Source organism: Dipodomys merriami, unplaced genomic scaffold, assembly GCF_024711535.1.
Source record: "Dipodomys merriami isolate MVZ:Mamm:240054 unplaced genomic scaffold, mDipMer1.0.p SCAF_13, whole genome shotgun sequence".
In the NCBI taxonomy this organism is placed as follows: domain Eukaryota; kingdom Metazoa; phylum Chordata; class Mammalia; order Rodentia; family Heteromyidae; genus Dipodomys; species Dipodomys merriami.
Window position 1 is genome coordinate 10,414,395 of NW_027202604.1, and position 20,236 is coordinate 10,434,630.

The 20,236-nt window shown below is 41.0% G+C and overlaps 1 protein-coding gene across 2 annotated transcripts; it reads right to left on the minus strand.

The window, feature by feature from the left end:
* Positions 1–562: 562 nt before the first annotated feature.
* On the minus strand, positions 563–18,962 carry Sgo1 (shugoshin 1). 2 transcript variants are annotated; one of them, XM_070018681.1, is made up of 8 exons: positions 18,903–18,962; positions 16,181–16,337; positions 15,901–16,097; positions 12,605–12,681; positions 10,112–10,170; positions 6,177–6,980; positions 2,903–3,092; positions 563–2,492 (listed from the first exon to the last, which is right to left on the minus strand). In XM_070018681.1, the coding sequence occupies exons 2-8, from the start codon at positions 16,320–16,322 to the stop codon at positions 2,363–2,365; spliced, it is 1,599 nt and encodes a 532-aa protein (XP_069874782.1). In that variant the 5' UTR covers positions 16,323–16,337; positions 18,903–18,962; the 3' UTR covers positions 563–2,362. The 2 variants fall into 2 exon arrangements, with proteins under 2 accessions (XP_069874782.1, XP_069874781.1); XM_070018680.1 differs by lacking the exon at positions 18,903–18,962 and adding an exon at positions 18,737–18,869.
* Between the last annotated feature and the right edge of the window lie 1,274 nt (positions 18,963–20,236).

The window sequence follows — 20,236 nt, forward strand, 5'->3', positions numbered from 1 at the left end:
GGCAGTAGTCTGTGTTTGGAATGTAAAGACTTGTCTACCATAGTGGACATTTGGGTAGCTCCCAGTTTACAGTAAGGATGCTATTGTCACTCGTGTAAGTCTTTTGACTAACAAATACTTACTCCAAGATCAACATTTCTTAAGTGTAGCTGTATGTGAATTCACCTTAGAGTTCCCCATTGAAGCCACATTTTTCTGTTTTTCCTACAAAAAACAATGCTGGAGATTTAGTTACCTCTAGTTTTTTTATATTCCATTATAAGAAGGCATTTATTCCACATTCTCAATAACCATAGTGCTACTAAAAATTAGAAATGCCAGCTTTTAGGGTTAAAGTCTACGAAGAGAAGAAATGTAAGTGGAAGAAAGGCAGCAGGAGGGAAATCAGAGGTAATCAGTGTGAGGTGAGAGCTGGTGTGCTGTGGGGATTAGGAGAAGAGGTCACGAAACATAGGTTAGGAACCTGTATCTTAGTATTGAGGTCCAAAAGAGCTATAGAATATTCACTGTGGCACTAATTTGTAAATGATGAAAAAGTGGCAACAAACTGTCAGACAATGCATCAGTTAAGTGTGGTTTATTTACATAATAGTATACAACTATGAAAATACATCTACCAGCATAGACAACCCTCAAAAACAGATTAAGGCCACAGAAGGTAATATATACAGGGTAATTCATATAAAATGTTGAAACACAAGACAATACTTAACACTACAGATATATACACAACACTGAAAGTACAAAATCTACCAGGGGTTTTTCAGAAATGGTTGACTAGGTCTGAAAGAGGGTGAGAATCAAAGCTACATCAGGGAGTTTTGAAACAGTAAAATGCAAACAATCAATGGTGTGGAGCAAGAAGTGGCAATCTCTTTTAACGACAGGGTCTAGGGTCTAGCCCAGGCTGGCTTCAAGTCATGATCCTTCTGCCATACCCCCCCCTCAGTTGCTGTGTAGCCTCTCTGCAGTTCATTTTCATGAAATTAAAGAATAGGTATAAAAGCAGCGGTTGAAACCTGTAAGGAAGCCAGGCACCAGTGGCTCCAATAATCCAAGCTACTCAGGAGACTGAGCTCTGAAGATCATAGTTTGAAGTCTTCAGGGGCAAGAAAAGTCTATGAGATTCTTATCTCCAATAAACTAGTCAAAAAAAGCTGGAAGTGGTGCCTATGGCTCAAATGGTAGAACCCTAGCCTTGAGGCAAAGAAACTCAAAGACAATGCCCAATGCTAGAGTTCAAGCCTTAAGACTGGCAAAAAGAAAGGAAAGGAAGGGAGGAAGGAGAATCGTAAGAATAAGGTTGGTGAGTGACTAGGGCAATAGGAAGTAAGGATCAGTGATAGAATGCAGACTTGTAACAGATTAAGAATGGCTATCTTGTACATTTAGGCAAAATTTTTTAAGCTCTTCAGCTTAAGTCTAACGCTCTACCACTTGAGCCACAGCGTCTCTTTGGGTTTTCTGGTGGTTTATTAGAAATAAGTCTCATGGACTTTGCTGCCCAGGCTGGCTTTGAACCTTGATCCTCAGATCACAGCCTCCTGAGTAGCTAGGATTACAGGTCTGAACCTCCAGCGCCCAGGGCTTTTGATCCTTTTAGTGATTTGAAGTTTAAAAAGGTATATATAAGTATACATGTTAAAATTTCTAAGTTAATTCTCACTGGCTGATTAAAAATAGCCCTTAATATTCACACATTTAAGATGTCTGACTAAAGAGCTTTTCTAAAAGTCTGTAACTTGTGATTTTGCCAAGTACTCATTGAGCAACATACACTTAGGGCTCATAACCAGTCACTGAACCTAAATAACCAGTGATTCTCTAATCATGATCCTACAAATGTATTATCTGAAAACTTACATGCAACAGTGGTGCTAGGCTTGGTGGCACATGCCTGAAATCCCCACCTAGGAGGCTGACACAGGACAATTTTAAGTTTGAGGCTAGCCTGGACTACACAGCAATATCTTGGACAAAACCAAGATAAAACAAACCCAATAGTGGCACATAAGGGATCCACAAAATTTTACCTGGGAGTACCAAGGATTTTTTTTTCTATTCAAAAATTACATAAGGAGTTAGTTTCAAAAGATTCTCATCTTACAAAGTTCTTTACTATAGTATACTTATCAGCCTATGCCTTTAGGAAAAAATAGGCAGATGAATGTAATTTTGTAAAACACAGCTGTTTTGAAGCAAATAGCACAAGAATTCTAAACAATTAAAAAGTATTGTTTTGAAGACATCTTCATGATTTAGTGTCTTGTTAACAAAATATTCAAATATTCTGTTCTATCCACCTGTGTACTATTTCACAGATTCTCTATGTAAAGCAATAGAAAGGGGGTAGAGGATAAATTTAAATAGCATCCAACGTTTTTTGTATTTGCTTCACACTTTTCTTAGAACGTCTCAAATCTTTTTTCTGCTTGAAGATGGGCGAATTCAAGAAACACAAATCTGTAAAAGGATCCCCTCTTCTTAGTTTCCTACAAGGGTTAAAAAGATATTAAGCACAATTCTAAGTATCCTGTGTTAACTCATTATAAAGTGTTATCAGAACTACCAGTTTTAGTGTTCTTCCTTTTCTGTGTATATGCCAGTACTGAAGCTTGAACTCAGGACCTCATGTTCTTGCTTGGCTTTACTGCTCAAGGCTGGTGCTTTACCATTTGATCCATACATCCACACATGGCTTTTAGCTGACTAACGAGATAAAAGTCTCACAGGCTTTCCTATCTGGGCTGGCTTCAGACTGGGATCCTCAGATCTCTGCCGTGTAGCTAGGATTACTGGTGTGAGCCATCAATCCCTGGCTGTTTCTTTTAATCAAACTTTAAAGCTTAATCTAGGACTCATCACTCATTTTGAACAGGTCCTCCCCAAACCATATACTTACGAAGCTAATGTTGGTTCCTTGTAGCTCACCATGGTGGCACACCTGCGCTTAGGAAGAGACTGTGCTGTGCTTTCTATATTCCGTTTTGGAGAAAGAGAAAGTCTCCTGATTTTGACTACAGGATATAAGGGGACATTGGTGATCTCCTTCAGGCTACAGCGGGGTGTCTGGGGAGCCTCTGGAGGTGCACCTACAAAAAATGACTGTTATCAAGTAGTTCCAAGAAAAAAACCACAGGAATAAAATTATAATTATATAATCTAAATATACACAAACTGGCACTTTACATTTTGTGAAGGAAAAAAATGTTTCCCTTTTTATCCACCCCCCCCCCCCCCCACAATTATAAAGGTGGTATACAGAAAGGTTACAGTTAACAAGTCAGGTAAAGAGTACATTTCTTTTTGGACAATGCTACCCCTTCCTTCATTCTCTCCCACTTTTTCCCTCCCATCTCCACCCACAAGATGTACAGTTCATTTTCCATAGAGTGTCTAGTGAGTACCACTGCTACATTTTTTACCCTTTGTCCTCCATTTCTGTGCCTCCCCACCCTACCTCCTTATTCTTCCAAAGACAGATAACACAGATAACACAGAAAAAACCTCCAGCTGGGAATGCTTGCTTAGCATGCATGAAGCCCTGGGTTTGATTCCTCAGTACCACATAATCAGAAAAGGCCAGAAGTGGCACTGTGGATCAAGTGCTAGACTGTTAGTCTTGAGCAAAAGAAGCTCAGTGCTCAGGCCCTAAATTCAAACCCCAGGACTGATAAAACAAACAAACAAACAAAAAACAAACCCTCATTTTCATTTCCTGGAATAAATTTAGATAAATATTATTTTATATGACCAGCAGCACGTAGGCATTGCACCTTTGTGTTACAGAATTTAGAATTATACATTTGAAATAGATACAAAATCTGCCATTTCATCGGTTTTTAGAACTTTCTCCTCTAGGCACTGGTAGCCCATGCCTGTAATCCTAGCTGCTCAGGAGGCTGAGATCTGAGGATCAAGATTCAAAGAGAGGTGGGGCAGGAAGGTCTCTAAGATTCTTATCTTACAAACAGTACATGGTCTCCCTGATAAGTGGATGATGAATCCAAAATGTTAGGTAATATGACAAAACTAACAGGACTTAAGAAACAAAGAACTCCCACTCATCTGGTTGAACCACTACTAAATATCCCCATGCTGCTGATCACATATATGGTATATAACATATGAGCACCGTTATATATTACAGACTGTGATAGACAATTTGCTCCAGGAAAGTTAGAATGAACTTGTGACTTTAAATGAGCATCATTATTCCACAATACTGTGAATTTCCGGAAATTAAGTAATCACTTAATCACAATCAAAAAAAAAAAGAACCTTGGGGAAGGGAGGGAGGGAGGGGATGGTAGGGGGAAAACAATGGAGGGGGTAACAATGTTCAAGAGGAAGTGGAAGTGTACACATTACCTCACTCATGTAACTGTAACCCTCTGTATAGTATCTTTACAATAAAAAAAAAAAAAAAAAAGATTCTTATCTTCAGTTAACACCACCACCACCACCACCACCACACACACACCACCACCACCACACACACACACACACACACACACACACACACACACACACACACACACACACACACACACACACACACACACACACACACACACACACACACACACACACACACACACACACACACACACACGCTGAAAGTGGAATTGTAGCTCAGGTTGCAGAGTTCTAGCCTTGAGCACAAAAGCTCAGGGACAGTGCCCAAGCCCTGACTTCAAGCTCCACAACTGGCGCCTCTTCTACCCCCATACAAAAAAACCTTTCCCATTTTTTGCATCTCTTTCAAGCTAGATAAGTTTGAAATATTAATAGTTAGTAAATTATGACTGTGAGATGACTGTATACTAAGCCACATGCTGCAGTGTGAACTGAATTTCAGATTGTGCTTTTCTGTCACCATAACACACTACATTAATTACCCCAACTTTTAGTATATTTTCTAAGCAACACTATCAGATAAGTTGGTGTATTTTAGAACAATGCTTGCCAAATGTTAATGTGTTTAATAAACCCACAGAGACACTCATTCTTACTCAAGGGGTATGGCCCATGACTGCATTTAAAACAACTGATGCTTGTATTCTCTCTTTTAGAAAAAAAAATTGTTTTTCCTTTCAAAACTTAAGATAGCTACCAGGTGGCTCAGGTGGTAGAGTGCTTACCTAGCAAGTACAAGGCAGAGTTCAAACCATACTACCACCAAAACCAAACAAAACTTAGATGTTTTCACATGTATACAAAGATGATAGTAATAGTATAATTAACCCCAAGTACTCAGCTTCAAAAGTTTTTCAACATTTGGTCAATCTTGTTTAATTTATTCTATAATTATTGCATATCTTTTGTATGAACTCAGGGCCTAGATGCTATCCCTTAATTTCTTCTGCTCAAAGCTGGTGCTCTACCACTTGAGCTACACCTCTACTTCTGCTTTTTTGGTGTTAAGTTGGAGATAGGAGTCCCATGGACTTTCCTTTCTGGGCTGCCTTCAAACTGAAATCCTTAGGTCTTACCCTCCTAAGCAGTTAGGATTACAGACATGAGCCATCAGTGCCCACTGACAATAATTTTTAAATAAATCATATAACCTGACTACATACTAAAATTCCCGAGTGAACACCTGTGTGGGCAGGTGCAGGCTGCACTACCAACAGATGACCCATGTCTTTTTCCTGCCAACCTAGATTTCTTGGTCTGATTAGCCCACCTTCATTAACTAGAAAATTATTTAAAATCATGGTCTCTTTCAAATGAAGTACAAAGCAAAGCCATTCAAATGACAAGTCACTAGATTTAAGTTTATAATTTCATTTTCAAGGGAACGTCTCACATGAATGCACAAAAGATCTTTTTATTCGACAACTCTACAAAGAAGCTTGCTTGCCTCCTCTCAGCTTTTGAGAAGTCTCATTTACTGACAGTAGAAATTATGACTTGTTCATGGCAAGGAGCAGACAAGTCATATTGTTAAAGAAGATTTACATTTGCTTGAATTAGGTCAGAGCAACAACACAACTTGGATTTCTACTTCTGCCCCATTATTGAATCAGACTACAACTTCCTCCCAAAGAGAGGCAGATGGGAAGTATCATAACCTCCCACAGAGAGGCAGATGATAAGTACAGTAAAAGCACTGAGTGATCACTTATCAAAAACATTGAAGATGGAGAGAAAGAACAGCATCCATCACTTACTAGTAGGAGTTGTTGGCTGAGAACCTTCCTTGTCTTCTTTATCCATGTACTTTAGTGCTCTTTTAGACCGAGGCCTGGTGACTGGTCTGTCCGGTTGGCTGTCCGGGTTTGAGGTGTACTTGCAAGGGGGTAGATAGAGGTCATCAGAGCCATTTTCTGAAACACTAGATTCACAATTGCTTGCTTCAGACTGACTGCTATTTTCTTCTCTAGTAGAATCACTGTTCATTTTTTGTCGGAAAGGAGTGAGGTGAACACCCTCTTCCAAATTAAAATTGTAAGCATCATTGGAACTGACAGCATCATCCATATTTTTTTTGCAAACAGTTTGCTTATTTCCACTTTGGTTTCCTTTATTCTTTGATTTAGATTCTGACCTTCTTCTTTGGGCTTTTCTTTTTTTTTCTCTTTTTCTTTGTGTGTTGTTAGACTTACTTTTAATTTGTTCAGGTTTAGGGTCCAAAATGATTTCTTTTGTTTTGGTAAAGTTTCTTGGGTGAATTGGCCTTGGTGACTTGTTAATTTGGTCTTTATTCCACTGACAAAACTTTCCTTGTGTATTTTCAAGTATGCGCACGTTTACTGTTGGGTCTATGTATTTAACACTTTCCAGTTCAACAGATGGCCCTGTAAAATGACTGGTTTCAAAATCCTCCAAGGGACTACATTCACTTAAACTATGAAAGTCTTTTCTTAAATGGCGACGGAGAGATACTGTCCTGGGTAAGACATCATCAGAACATTTAGCATCACTTGTATCCAAGTCACATCCAAGTGCATCTTGAGAAAAAGTAGGTATTTGCTCTAAGAGTTAAAAAAACAAATAAGAGAAAATTTTAGGTTTTGGAAATGTGAACTTCAAATCCTAAATTTAAAGTTGTAGAAAAGTCATTCTATTAATTTTTTCTACATTTACAATAAGCAAACAAAATTGGGAAAACGTAATATGACCATTATTTGCCACTAAGCAACTGATGGTTTGTATTTAACCTGTGAGAAAATATCATGTACTTTTAAAAACTAGTCTAAGATGAGGTTATACATGCTCTAGGTCCAAAGGTTTAAAGGAAAATGAATGATCTCCATAATCTATGAACAGGGAAGGAGAGGAAAAGAGCTTCATATTCCAAAGTGGGAAAAAATATACCGAGAAAATATAAGCTAAGTTGTTCTATGAAAAGTAAGATTTGGATAATTGGAAGGCCACGAAAATAAGGAAAAAAGGGTATTCATCTGTTTTTGCTTATTCTAAAACTATTTCTTCCTTTTCTTTTTTTGGAGGGGGTAAATGACAGCAAAGAAAAAGATTTGGAAAGCTAGCAACATGTCTCCCTGCCCCCCAGGTGGGGCTAATGTCAATGAACGGCCATCTGAGGGGACTCATCTTTATAGGGAAAGAAAAAAAGAGGGCAGTGAGCAGGAAAGAACTGATGACCAGATTGCCAGACGCTACTGCATGGCCTGATGTGGAGGCTGTCTTAGTTCACTTGTCTTGTGTCTTCAGTGGTTTTGGAGGCCAGAGCAAGGAGTCTTTGCTGCTGGAGACACTGTAGTCAGAGACAGTCCTGGTAAGGGGGCCAATCTATCCCTCTTCAAAGCTCAGTGTAAGTAGAGGGGGATTGATAATAATCTGGACACATCAATTTCAAAGTAGAAAGGTATGGCTTCGGAGTTGAGTTAAAACCCTACCTCTCACCATCTGGATTACTTTTTGTGTAATACTTTACTTTTTTGAAACTGTATAACATGGAGCCAGATGTAGCTTTATTCCTAGCATTTGTGGAGTCTAGGTAGGATAATGTATGTAAAGTGCACAGCCCAGAGCTTAGCATATAGTAGGGCTTAGTAAACTCCAGCCATAGCAATTGACTGGGCTTTTGACTGCAGATTTGGCACAATGGCTTTAGTTTTTGTTTTTGTTTTGGTCAGTTATACTCAGGGGATAGGTGCTGTCCCTGAGCTTTTTTGATCAAGGCTACTGCTCTACCACTTGGAGCCACAGTTCCACTTCCTGTTTTAGGGTGGTTAACTGAAGATAAGAATCTCACAGACTTTCCTGCCTGGGCTGGTTTTGAACTTTGATCCTAATATCTGTCTCCTGAGTAGCTAGGATTATAGGTGTGAGCCACCAGCACCTGGCTGTTTTTCTTTATTTTTGAGATATTATCTCATTTTATATACATCTAGTCCAGGCTGGCCTCAAACTCCAGGTTTTCCTGCTGCTAGTTATTTTTTGGTCATGGGGCTTGAACTCTGGGCCTGGGAACTGTCTGAGCTAGCTCAAGGTGAGTGTTCTACCACTTAAGCCACAGCACCACTTCTGGTTTTTTGGTAGTTAACTGGAGGTAAGAGTCTTATGGACTTTACTGCCCAGGCTGGCTTTGAACCACAGTCCTCAGATCTCAGCCTCCTGTGTAGCTAGGATTACAGGCATGAGCTACTGGCACTGGCATTTCTGCCTCTACTTCTTTTTTTTTTTTTTTTTTTTTTACGGTCGTGAGGCCTGAACTCTGGGTCTGGGCACTGTCCCTCAGCTCTTCAGCTCAAGGCTAGCACTCTACCACTTGAGCCACAGCGCCACTTCCGGCTTTTTTCTTTTTGCTTATGTGGTGCTGAGGAATCGAACCCAGGGCCTCAGGCATGCAAGGCAAGCACTCTACCACTGAGCCAACTTCCCAGCCCCATCTGCCTCTACTTCTTAAGTGATGGGACTTACACCAACACCTGACTTTAAATATATATATATGCCTGTCACTGAGGTTTCATATTCAACACTAGCTCTCTACCACTTGAACCACAGCTCCACTTCTGCCTTTTTGGTGGTTTACTGGCGATCAAAGTCTCACTGTCTGGCTTACTTCACTTAATATAATTTTTTCCAAGTCTTTCTATTTCCTAACAAATGGGGTGGTGTCATTCTTTCTGATGGAGGCATAGAATTCATAAGGGGTGTGTGTGTGTGTGTGTGTGTGTGTGTGTGTGTGTGTGTGTGTGTGTGTGTGTGTGTGTGTGTGTGTGTGTGTGTGTGTGTGTGTGTGTGTGTGTGTGTGTGTGTGTGTGTGTGTGTGTGTGTGTGTGTGTGTGTGTGTGTGTGTGTGTGTGTGTGTGTGTGTGTGTGTGTGTGTGTGTGTGTGTGTGTGTTTGATATACATACATACACATTTTCTTGATCCATTCATCTACTGAGGGGCAACTGGGTAGAGGGGAAGGGAAATAATAAAATGCAAAAATAAGGATTCAGGATGACCCATTGTAGCGAGATGTACAAGACACTACAAACTGTACAACTTTGTAGGGGGGTTGGGGAGTTGGGGAGGAATGGAATGGTAGAGGAAAAACAAAGGAGGGAGTAACAATGCTTGATAGGAAATGGACTCATTACCTTGCTCATATAACCCCTCTGTACAGTATCTTTACAATAAAATATATATTAAAAAAAAAAAAAGTCTCAGATTTTCCTGCCAGGGCTGACTCTGAACCATGATCCTTAGCTCTTAGTTACTTGAGTAGCTGAGATTACAAGTATTAGCCACCAGTGCTCGGCTACGTGGATTTATTTTAAACCTGTATTATTCTATGTAAAAGAAATAGATTTGCTTTGAGCAGAATACCAGATGAAGAGATTTAAAATTTAAATTAAGGGCTGTGAAGGTAGCTCAGTGGTAGAGCACTTGCCTTGCATGCACGAGGCCCTGGGTTTGATTCCTCAGCACCACGTAAGCAGAAAAATAAAAAAGCTGGAAGTGGTGCTGTGGCTCAAGTGGTAGAGCGCTAGCCTTGAGGTGAAGAGCTGAGGGACAGTGCCCAGGCCCAGAGTGGCCCATGACTGGACCCCCCCCCAAAAAAAAATTTTTTTTTAAATTAAAAAGAGAAATTAGGCTATTTTTTTCTTCAAAGATTGTGTTCCTAATATTTTTAGATTTTTCTGGGATTACCTTCTACTTCGAATGACTCCTTGTGTCCTGGAAGGTCAATTTCTTGAGGAGGAACTTGCCTTAGAAAATGAAAATTAAAAATTAATTTAGCAATTATAAAAGAGAGCCAAATTTAATATTTTCTAAAATTACATTTTCCCCTTTCCTTAGTATTATTTCATAATTGCATTCCAAACTAATACATCTGTTCTCCATCAAAGGAAACCAAAACCATTTATAGCAATTATATGGTGACTTATTTGTTACAACTGACATTCAGATCCCATTAGAGAGCTGGAAAGTTCCCCCTGAAAACATGCCATCATTCAATTTCATTTATTGGAAACAACACCCAACTTAAACACACACACACACACACACACACACACACACACACACACACACACAAACACACACACGTTTGTGTGCATGTGTACATATGTATAATTTTTTTTTTAATGCAGCTTGGTTGCTCAACTATTTAGGTCATGGTTTATCATAGGCTCTACTGTGATTTGTTCGTGAAAATGCTTTAATGGTTTCAACTACTGAACTCTTCTGTAACTGTTTAACATTCACTCTCTTTAAAAACAAAATCAGTCTTAGATTAATGAAGCAATTTTTTTAAATATTCAAAACCTATTACAGGACGCTTAATTCTACTCATAACTTCATTCTTTGTAGAGAATTTCCCACTCTAGCTTATGGGTTAGAAATTGTCTCTGTCAGTACTTGGTGAGGAGAAGGGAGGGAGTTAAAAGCAACAAAGGCAATTGTCTATAGCAATAGTCCTCCTGGGAAGAAGTATGCTTTCTAGGGGATTATCTGCCAATATTTGGAATCATTCTCTACATGGGGCAGGACCATGTTGCTGGTACTGTCAGTAACTACTATACCCCATAATGCTTAGAAACCTGGGCCACATAGTAACAGTAAGTAATCCTGGGCTGCATTGAGAGCAATGCTGCGTGTTTTTCTTTTGTGTGTGTGTTTTTTTAAACAGGCTCTTGCTATGAAACTCAAGCTGTCTTTGAACTTGAAATCCTTTTAGCCTCTCCCTCCTAAGCATTGGGATTATTGGCCTGGCTTAAAGTTCCATATTATAATTCAATTTGGGTTTCAATGAGTTAAACTAATCTCAGCAATTCATAAACAAGCATTAAATACACTTGATCCAAGAGAAAAGGGTACGTGGGGGGGGGGTTCAGATAGAAAAAGGACTTGGATCAATGAGACAGTGTGATGGATATATTAAAGGTGATGCTTTATTATTATTATTATTATTATTATTATTTATTAGTTGGTTGTGGGCCTGAACTCAGGGCTTGGGCGCTGTCCATCAGCTCTTCAGCTCAAGGCTAGCACTCTACCACTGAGCTACCTTCTCAGCCCCAAAGGTGATGTTTTATTATACAGTTTTTCCTAAATCAGACTACTAGTATTATTTGCTGGTCCTCGGGCTTGAACTCAGGGCCTGGGCATTGTCCCTAAGCTTAATTTGCTCATGGCTAGTGCTCTATCACCTGAGCCAGCTCCACTTCTGGCTTTTTTGGTAATTTATTAGAAGTAAGTCTCATGGACATTCCTGCCCTGCCTGGCTTTGAATTGTGAGTCTCAGATCTCATCCTCCTAAGTAGCTAGGATTGCAGATGTGAGCCATCAAAGCCTGGTTGAACCAGATTACTTTTAAGATTGTAAATTTTCCAATGGTATCCATCTAAGTTATTGAGGGCAGTTTAAAAAAAAAAAAAAGACCATGGGGACAGGGCAAAAATGAGACCTTATCTGAAAAGTAATTAAAGCAAAAATGGCAGGAGCATGGCTCAAGTGGTAGAATACTTACCTAGGCAAGAACAAGGTCCAAAATTCAAACATTAGTATGTAAAAAAGTGAATAAAGTAAATAACAAACAAAAGTAAAAGCTGTGAGCATGCACAGTGGTGTATGCCTGTAATTTTAGCACTTAAAAGGTAGAGGAATACTTGTGAGACCTTGTTTTAGAACACAAGAAAATGAACAAATGAACATACAAGATCTAGCGAAGCTGGGCGCCAGTGGCTCATGCCTGTAATCTTAGTTATTCAGGAGGCTGAGATCTGAAATCAAGGTTCAAAGCCAGCCCGGGCAAGGAAAGTCCACGAGACTCTTAACTCCAATTAACCACAAGAAAAACCAGATGTGGCAGTGTAGCTCAAGTGGGAGAGCACTTGTCTTGATATGAATAGCTCTGGGACAGTGCCCAGGCCCAGAGTTCAAGCCCCAAACTGACAAAAACAAACCAAAACAAAAGAATAGATCCAGTGAAGCTTCTGTCACCTGGACATTGAAGAGGTAACTAAATATAAGACAAAGAAAGCTCACATTTGGCTATACAGAATTTTAACACATCAAATTTTCTTACATACATTCTAGATATAGCATCAGACTCCATGATACAAACTTTCTTTTGTAAATGGATCACAAAATTAAATCTTTCTCAGTATGTATAACCATACTAATAAATTTGATACTAACCATAAATCCTTCACTGATAAATCACAGGAACTGCTGTCACCACTGGAGTCCATTTTAGAGGGCGATATCTCCTGGTTCTGTTATGGTATTAAAACAGAAGAAAACAATTAACTGTGTACTAGTGTGTAAAAACACAGTTATAAATGTGCATTACTGAACAAATGAACTCTTTCACCATATCTACTTACTAACAGTCCACTATAGTATCAACCAGTTTAGGAATTGGGACTAGGACAGCTGAGAAGTAATCAAACCCTATCCTCCTAAAGCTTTCATTCTAGGCTTGATATATATAATAAATATAATGGGGCTGGGAAGGTGGCTCAGTGGTAGAGTGCTTGCCTTGTATTCATGAGGCCCTGGGTTCCATTCCTCAGCACCACATAAGCAAAAAGAAAAAAGCTGGAAGTGGCGCTGTGGCTCAAGTGGTAGAGCGCTAGCCTTGAGCTGAAGAGCTGAGGGACAGCGCCCAGGCCCAGAGTTCAGGCCCTACAACCAGACCAAAAGAATTATGGAGAGGAAAAAACATACACAATATGTTTGGGAAAGAAAAAAATAGGATTGTGTTTTGTACAAACTATGCTTGAGAAGCTTTCCAACTATTTAAGTGGAGATATATAGTAGCAGTTCTCTGTGTGTGTGTGCATAGGTTTTGAGTTATGGATTTGAAAATTACCAGTAGATGGTATATGAGAGTAGAGCAATTGGCATTTAAAAATAAGCCACCAGCAAGGAGACTGACTGAGAGCAGTAAAGTAGAAAGCTAACAGGGGGCTTATGCCAAGAAATACAAGAGATACAAAGTTTCAGACGAAGACTGTTCTGTTGCAAACTACTGCATGTGTGCATGGTCACTAAAGTGACTAGAGTGTGGAAATGTGGAGGTTCTGTTGATGTTGATATAGAATGATAGCAGTAGAAGCCCTACATAAATCAGTGATTTGAAACGAGAATGGAATTAACAGTGCATGTATTTTTTCTGTTGTTTTGTTTTTTAAATTCTTCTCTGAACAAAAATAAAAATGAGGAGATATGACGGGGAGAAGTTTTATTTGCCTTTCCTTTGGAGGATATAGTGAAGACATAAATTTCTAGAAATGTGATGCACAAGGAGAGGGGGCTGGCTTTCAATAGAAGCCACTGTAGTAAAGGGAGATGGAGGACACGTACAGAGACAGAAGCAGAAATAAGAGAGTTTTAGTATATCTCCTAAGAAGGCATTCTAATTTCATTCAACTGGTTTTTGAAGCTTGATGACCATGTACAATATTGACTTTAGGCTAACACTGTTCTTCAGAAATTAGAAAATGGTATTATTCTTCAAGATAAATAGAGGAAGGAAGAATATTCATACAGCAATATTATTTAAATGATTATTATTATTACAAAATATTGGTAAGCTAATTTCTGATAGGCAAGAGAAACATTCTTACTCATCACTGCTAAGTTGACTTGAACACTAAAGTACAAGTTTAGAATGATGGTTCGGAATGTATGACAAATACAGTAAGAACATGACAGAAAATAAACCATTGTTTCAAATGCCAAGAATATAACGGCTCAGTATATAATATTGTATTCTAAGGAATTATAAAAAGTTGATAAATCTTTTTTTTTTTTTGGTCGGTCGTGGGCCTGAACTCTGGGCCTGGCCACTGTCCCCCAGCTCTTCAGTTCAAGGCTAGTGCTCTACCACTTGAGCCACAGTGCCACTTCTGGCTTTTTCACTTATGTAATGCTTAGGAATCAAACCCAGGGCCTTATGCATGCTTGGCAAGCACTCTACCACTGAGCCACCTTCCCAGTCCAAAAGTTGATAAATCTTAAAGAATCTGTAATTATGGAATTTTCTCCTCATTGTTTTGTGATATTATTGAGTATTCAATCTATACTATTCCATTTGATTTCAGCAAAAACTAGAAAGTAAGCAGGAGGATTCATGTATTTGGTGAGCTATTTTACCACCTACAACTGACTGAATAAAGAAAAATTAAAGATTACACATTGAAGAAAAATTTAAATAACGCTTATACAAATGTGAAATCAATCTGTGTATTGTTTTTATATCACATAAAGCGTAAGTACATGTATACATGCATATATTATATAATCTATATCACATACTTAAAATAAGGAATCATAAGCTCTTTTATTGACTTTTATCATCACAGCAGTGACTTGAGTTCCTTTCTCAAGCTCGCCCCACAACAGGTTTTTTAGCTGGTCAGCTGGAGTAAGTACCAATGCAATGGAATTTGCTGGCACTGCAAAAATCTGGCTGCTGGGGAGAACATCAACTGTACTGTTGACACTTGACATGCTTCTCTTTTTCTCTGCCCTGTGTACTTTCTCAGGCAGTAGCTTCTGGGAAAAGGGAAGCAGGAACTAGCTCATCATTACTCTTCTCAGGATTAACCAACAAAAAGACATAAAAAATATATCCTAAGACAAACCTTGTCCATGTTTGTTGTCTTTTGGCTACCAGTTCCATATTTGAACCTCTTCTTTATAATCTTGGACACAAATAGAATCAAATAAAAAAATATGGCTACTAAAATGTTCAGAAGGTTTCTTACCTGGAATTTAGGATGTATTCTTACCTATTTAGCTATTTGATATGTCACTTCAATACTCCTGTTCCGGGGAGATATACTGTACACACAGTAGTTCTTACAAAACTCCACTAGATAATAAACTACATAGAAAAGTTCACATAAAAATGAAGATAACCTTGATGAAACTTCTGGACTAGTGTTCCTCAACTATCAGCTTCGACCTTTAGCTGTTGCCTAGTTATTTGAAACATTCCAAGAGGACCAGGAGTAGCAAAACAGTATTTCTTCTGCACATGGCTTTGCTACCTACTTGAAGAAGCAAGTCAGGCAGGTATAAGCCTCAAAATCATCTACATGCTTGAAATATCCTTACTGGCAACACATCTGTGCCACAGCATAGGTCTACTACTAAAAAAGACGTCAGATATTAACTTAAAAATAAGTGAATTTGCTGGGTGCTGGTGTTTCACATTTGTAATCCTAGCTACTCAAGAGGATAAGATCTGAGGATCAAGGTTTGAAGCCAGCTTGAGCAGGAAAGTCCGAGACTCTTATCTCCGACGAATTACCAAAAACGCAGGAAATGGAGGTGGCTTAAGTGGTAGAGGACAGTCTTGAGCACAAAAAGCTTAGGGACAGCACCCAGGCCCCAAGTTCAAGCCTCAGGACTGGCACAAACAAATAAAGATCTAAAGTGCTTATTAAAGGGTATTTTTTTTTCAATATTTGCAATAAAAATACCTGAACTGTTTCTTTTGTTTGTTGGGAAGTGAGCTTTTCTTTCAATGCATACAGTTGGCACATGAGGTAGTAGCATTCTTTTCTTAGCTGTAGTATCACTTCTTCGGCTTCTCGTACTTTGAATTTTTCATTTTGCAAAGCTACAACTAACATTCTATTGTTGTCCTGGTAATTCTTCAGCAATGAAGAAGTGTTGGCTAGAAGAAGATAAATGAGAATGGTTAGTTATTAACTCTAAACTTAAAAAGTGATGTAACAGGATAATATCAGAACCTCTTACTGATTACTTGGCAGGGTGCAGCTATGAAGGACTTGCGTCTGCCGATCTCTGCCAAGTTTTTGTTCCTTTTCTCTTTCATTCGCTTCTTTATGTTTTCAAGACTATCCTGAAAAGACTTTTTCTGGCATCTTTCCTTGGCCATCTTTTACCTACAAATCTTAGAGAGTAAAGAATAATTGTTCTCAGAGATATTTTCAAACACCAAACTCAAGTTTGAACACACAGGTTGCTCATAAATAGGGCTGAAGTAGAGATTAACTGTAGAATTACTCAAAGTAGGTTAGCTAGGTAATCTGGTCACAGCTTCGATGTTGCAGCTTTAAAAGCTAACTAGTAATAGGATGCTATAGCCTCTGCATGTAATCCCAGCTACTCCAGAGGACAAGGCAGGGGGATCATGGGTTTGAGGCCAGCTTGGGCATCACAGTGACATTCTACCTCAAAAAAACCCCCAGAAACCATGTAATAACCAACATTTTCCTTAAGAACACACCTAAACACACCTGCAGTGCAGCCTCTATTTAACTACCAAAAAGTCAGAAGTGAAGCTGTGGCTCAAGTGGCAGAGTGCTAGCCTTGAGCAAAAAAGCTTTGGTATACATATACCACATTTTCTTGATCCGTTCATTTATTGAGGGGCATCTGGGTTGGTTCCATATCTTAGTTATGGTAAATAATGCTGCAATAAACATAGTTGTGCTGGTAGCTTTAGTGTGGTCTGGCTTGTGATCATTTGGGTAGACACCGAGAAGTGGGATTGCTCTATATGGAGTCTTTTGAGGAAACTCCATACTGCTTTCCAAAGAGGTTGAACAAGTTTACACTCCTACCAACAATGCAGTAGGGTTCCCTGTCCACATCCCCTCCAGCATCTGTTGTTATTAGAGTTCTTGATTATAGCCATTCTAACTGGGGTGAGGTGGAATCTCAATGCTGTTTTGATTTGCATTTCTTTTATGGCTAGAGAGGTTGAACATTTCTTTACTCCTCCATCAGAAAGAATGACATTGCCCCATTTGTTAGGAAATGGAAAGACTTGGAAAAAATTATATTAAGTGAAGTAAGCCGGGCCCAAAGAAACATAGGTCCCATGGTTTCCATTATAACTAGTATATGTGTAAGACAAGCAGAAAAGGCCAAAAGCTATGTACATAAGACCATATAAAATGATGTTAAAAGAAATGAACCCCAAGATAGGGTCACAAATACCTTTTTGTTTCTTGCTATTGTTTCTAATGTAATTATAATGTACCATGTGATTTTTTTTTTTGCTTTGTATGCTCCTCCCCCACGGTATAACCCCTATTTTCACTGTATTTGACGTGGGTGCCCTGCATCTTGTATATACACTTCTCTAATTCGAAGAGGGAAAGGGAAAAAACAAAATGATTAAATAAGGATACAGGTCGATCCATTGTAACAGTGAGATGTACAAAACACTATGTTGAAAAATGAACTTTACAACTTCGATGAGGGTAAAGGGGGTAGTTGTGGAGGTGGGAGGGAAGGGATGGTAGGGGGAAAACAAAGGAGGAAGCAACAATGCTCAATAGGAAATGTACTCATTACCTTGTTCATATAACTGTAACCCCTCTCTCTATACAGCATTTTTACAATAAAAAACATACAGGAAAAAAAAACGCTTTGGTAGTATCCGGGCCCTGAATTCAAACCCCAGGATAGGCATACACACAAAGAAAAACAAAATAAGTACACAATCTTTCTGTGCTGCCAATCAGATATATTTCAGTATGCTAGTATGTATGACAAACTATTATTATTAATTTTTTTTGTCTGTCGTGAGGCTTGAACTCTGGGCCTGGGCTCAGCTCTTCAGCTCAAGGCCAGCACTCTACCACTTGAGCCACAGCACCACTTCCGGTTTTTCTGGTGGTTAATTGGAGGTAAGAGTCTCATGAACTTTCCTGCCCGGGGCTGGCTTTGAACTGCGATCCTCCAGTCTCAGCCTCCTGAGTAGCTAGAATCTGAGCTACTTGTGAGCCACCGGTGTCCTGCTTAACGAACTACTTTTCCTGAACGCTTTTAATACTAGTCTGCACTTCGTAACTCTTACTCTTGCAAACAAAGGCAACAAGCTGGTGCTACAATCTTCATCACAAAGCTGAGCACCTCCATCAACTATCTGTTATTCTGCTCTGCAGTGTCTGGGACCTTACACGGATCGTGTAGGTCCAGCTTCACTCTGTACAGACAGCATTCTGGAAGCGTCCAGCGGATGGGCGCGGCTATTCTTGTTTGTAAAGCCCCGGTAGTAACTCAATTAGATAAAGCAACCGGCCCCAGGAAGTTTCTGGAGGCTGCCCTGCAGGTGTGTGCAGGTGTGTTCTTAAGTGTTCGTGATTACATCTAAGAATCACGCACCAGACGTCGGGCCGGCTTCTCCGGGGAGGAGGCCCCGGGCCTGGGCTGCGGGGCCGGGGATCCCCGGGGGCCCCCGCGCGCCGGAAGCCAGCGGCCCCGGGGCGGCCGCAGCCGCGCGGCGGCCGGAAGTGGGCCCGGCGCCTCTCCTCCCGCGGGCGCGGCCACAAACGGTACCTTGGGCGCTACTCTGCGGCGGTCGCTCCAGTCCTCCTCACAGGCCCGGAACCCCCGCCAAGCCGTACGCCGGCGCCGGCCCGTGACCCGGGTCCCGCAGGCCGCGACAACGTCTCTGCGGCCCGCGCCGACCGCCGCCACGTTCGAAATTCGCCGCCGCGCTCACCCATTGGCTGGCGGGAGGACGTCACGTGACGTGACGACGCAGCTTCCCCTCTCCAGCCCGACGTCGGGCCACACCCATTGGGCTGCGTCACGTGACGTGCTCACTCAGGGGCGGAGCCGCTCCGAGTCGCGGGACTAGTCCGGGCGGAGTGACCCGGGGACTAAAGGTCGGCTAAGTGTCGGAGGATCCGGACGTCTCGCCTCCCGGCCGGGCGTGATGACTCGCTCCTGTTGCTGACTCGCACCCTGAGGCCGGAGGATGGCTAGCTCTAGGCCGGCCTGGGCTGAGACCCCCGTCTCCGCCGGACGCAGAGCAGAACAAAAGCCTTCCCTCTGCGGCCCGGCGGAGCTGTGCTCAGGGGCTCCCCCTTGCGGGCGGCCTGAATTACAGCCGCCTGGGAAGCGAATTGACACGCGTGTGTTGCTGTTCTGGGGCTTGCGGTTGGGTCCTGGGCGCTGACCCCGGCCTGGGCGCTGCAGGCCAGGATTCCACCCCCGGACACACAGCTCTGCTTCCGGGCCTGGCGTGGCTCACTGGAGATAAAACAGCTCCCCGACTTGCCTGGCTTCCAGCTCCGATCCTCAGATCTCCGTCCCCGGAATAGCCAGGGCAACATGTCAGAGTGACTCCTTGAGGCGTGAAAGTTGCATATCTGCAGTTCCTGGGTGGGGCTGCTTATGTCTGCTTCAGCTTCTGGAGATGGCAGGGGCTTCCCAGAAGGCAGTGTCCCCAGCCTTAGCCACCTGAGGCCTTCACACCCATAATCCTAGCTCCTCAGGAGGCTGAGATCTGAGGATCACAGTTGGAAGCCAACCCAGGCAGGAAAGTCCCTGACACTCTGATCCCCACTAAACTACTCAGAAAAGCTGCCAGTGGCCCTGTGGCTCTAGTGCTAGCTTGTTAGCTTTGAGCAAAAGTAGCTCAGGGACAGGGCCCAGGCCCTTGGACAGACCAACAAAACAACCCTAAAAACAGCCCTAAAAGCCAGGGCAATCATTTCTAAGCATTTACTGGGTCAATTTTCAAAGCACTGCAGTTTACCTTCCTGGTGTCAGAGTAATTATCAACACTGAGGGACAGTAAAGTTTATAAGGCTTAAAGAATTTTGGTTAAGGGAAAGAACTAGTTTATTTCAATGTTTTGAGAAACAACCCAAACACTGTTTTGTCAGTTTCTGGGAAAGCTCAAAAGTGCCCAGGTTTGGGTTTAAATACCTTGGGAAAATGTGCTTCTGTGTGGGACAAAGATCAAGACAAGGTGCTCTAATTTGGGCCATGCAAAACAGATGGGAAGGAGTCAAGGGAACCTTATAATAAGGAATTAAAAATGTTTTA

Coding starts and splice junctions, on each gene's coding strand:
- Sgo1 (XM_070018681.1), bottom strand. CDS start 16,322: ATGGCCAAGGAAAGATGCCAGAAAAAGTCTTTTCAGGATAGTCTTGAA. Junction 6,981..10,111: donor GGAGTCATTCGAAGTAGAAG/GTAATCCCAGAA, acceptor TTTAACTCTTAG/AGCAAATACCTACTTTTTCT. Junction 3,093..6,176: donor TCAGCCAACAACTCCTACTA/GTAAGTGATGGA, acceptor CATTTTTTGTAG/GTGCACCTCCAGAGGCTCCC.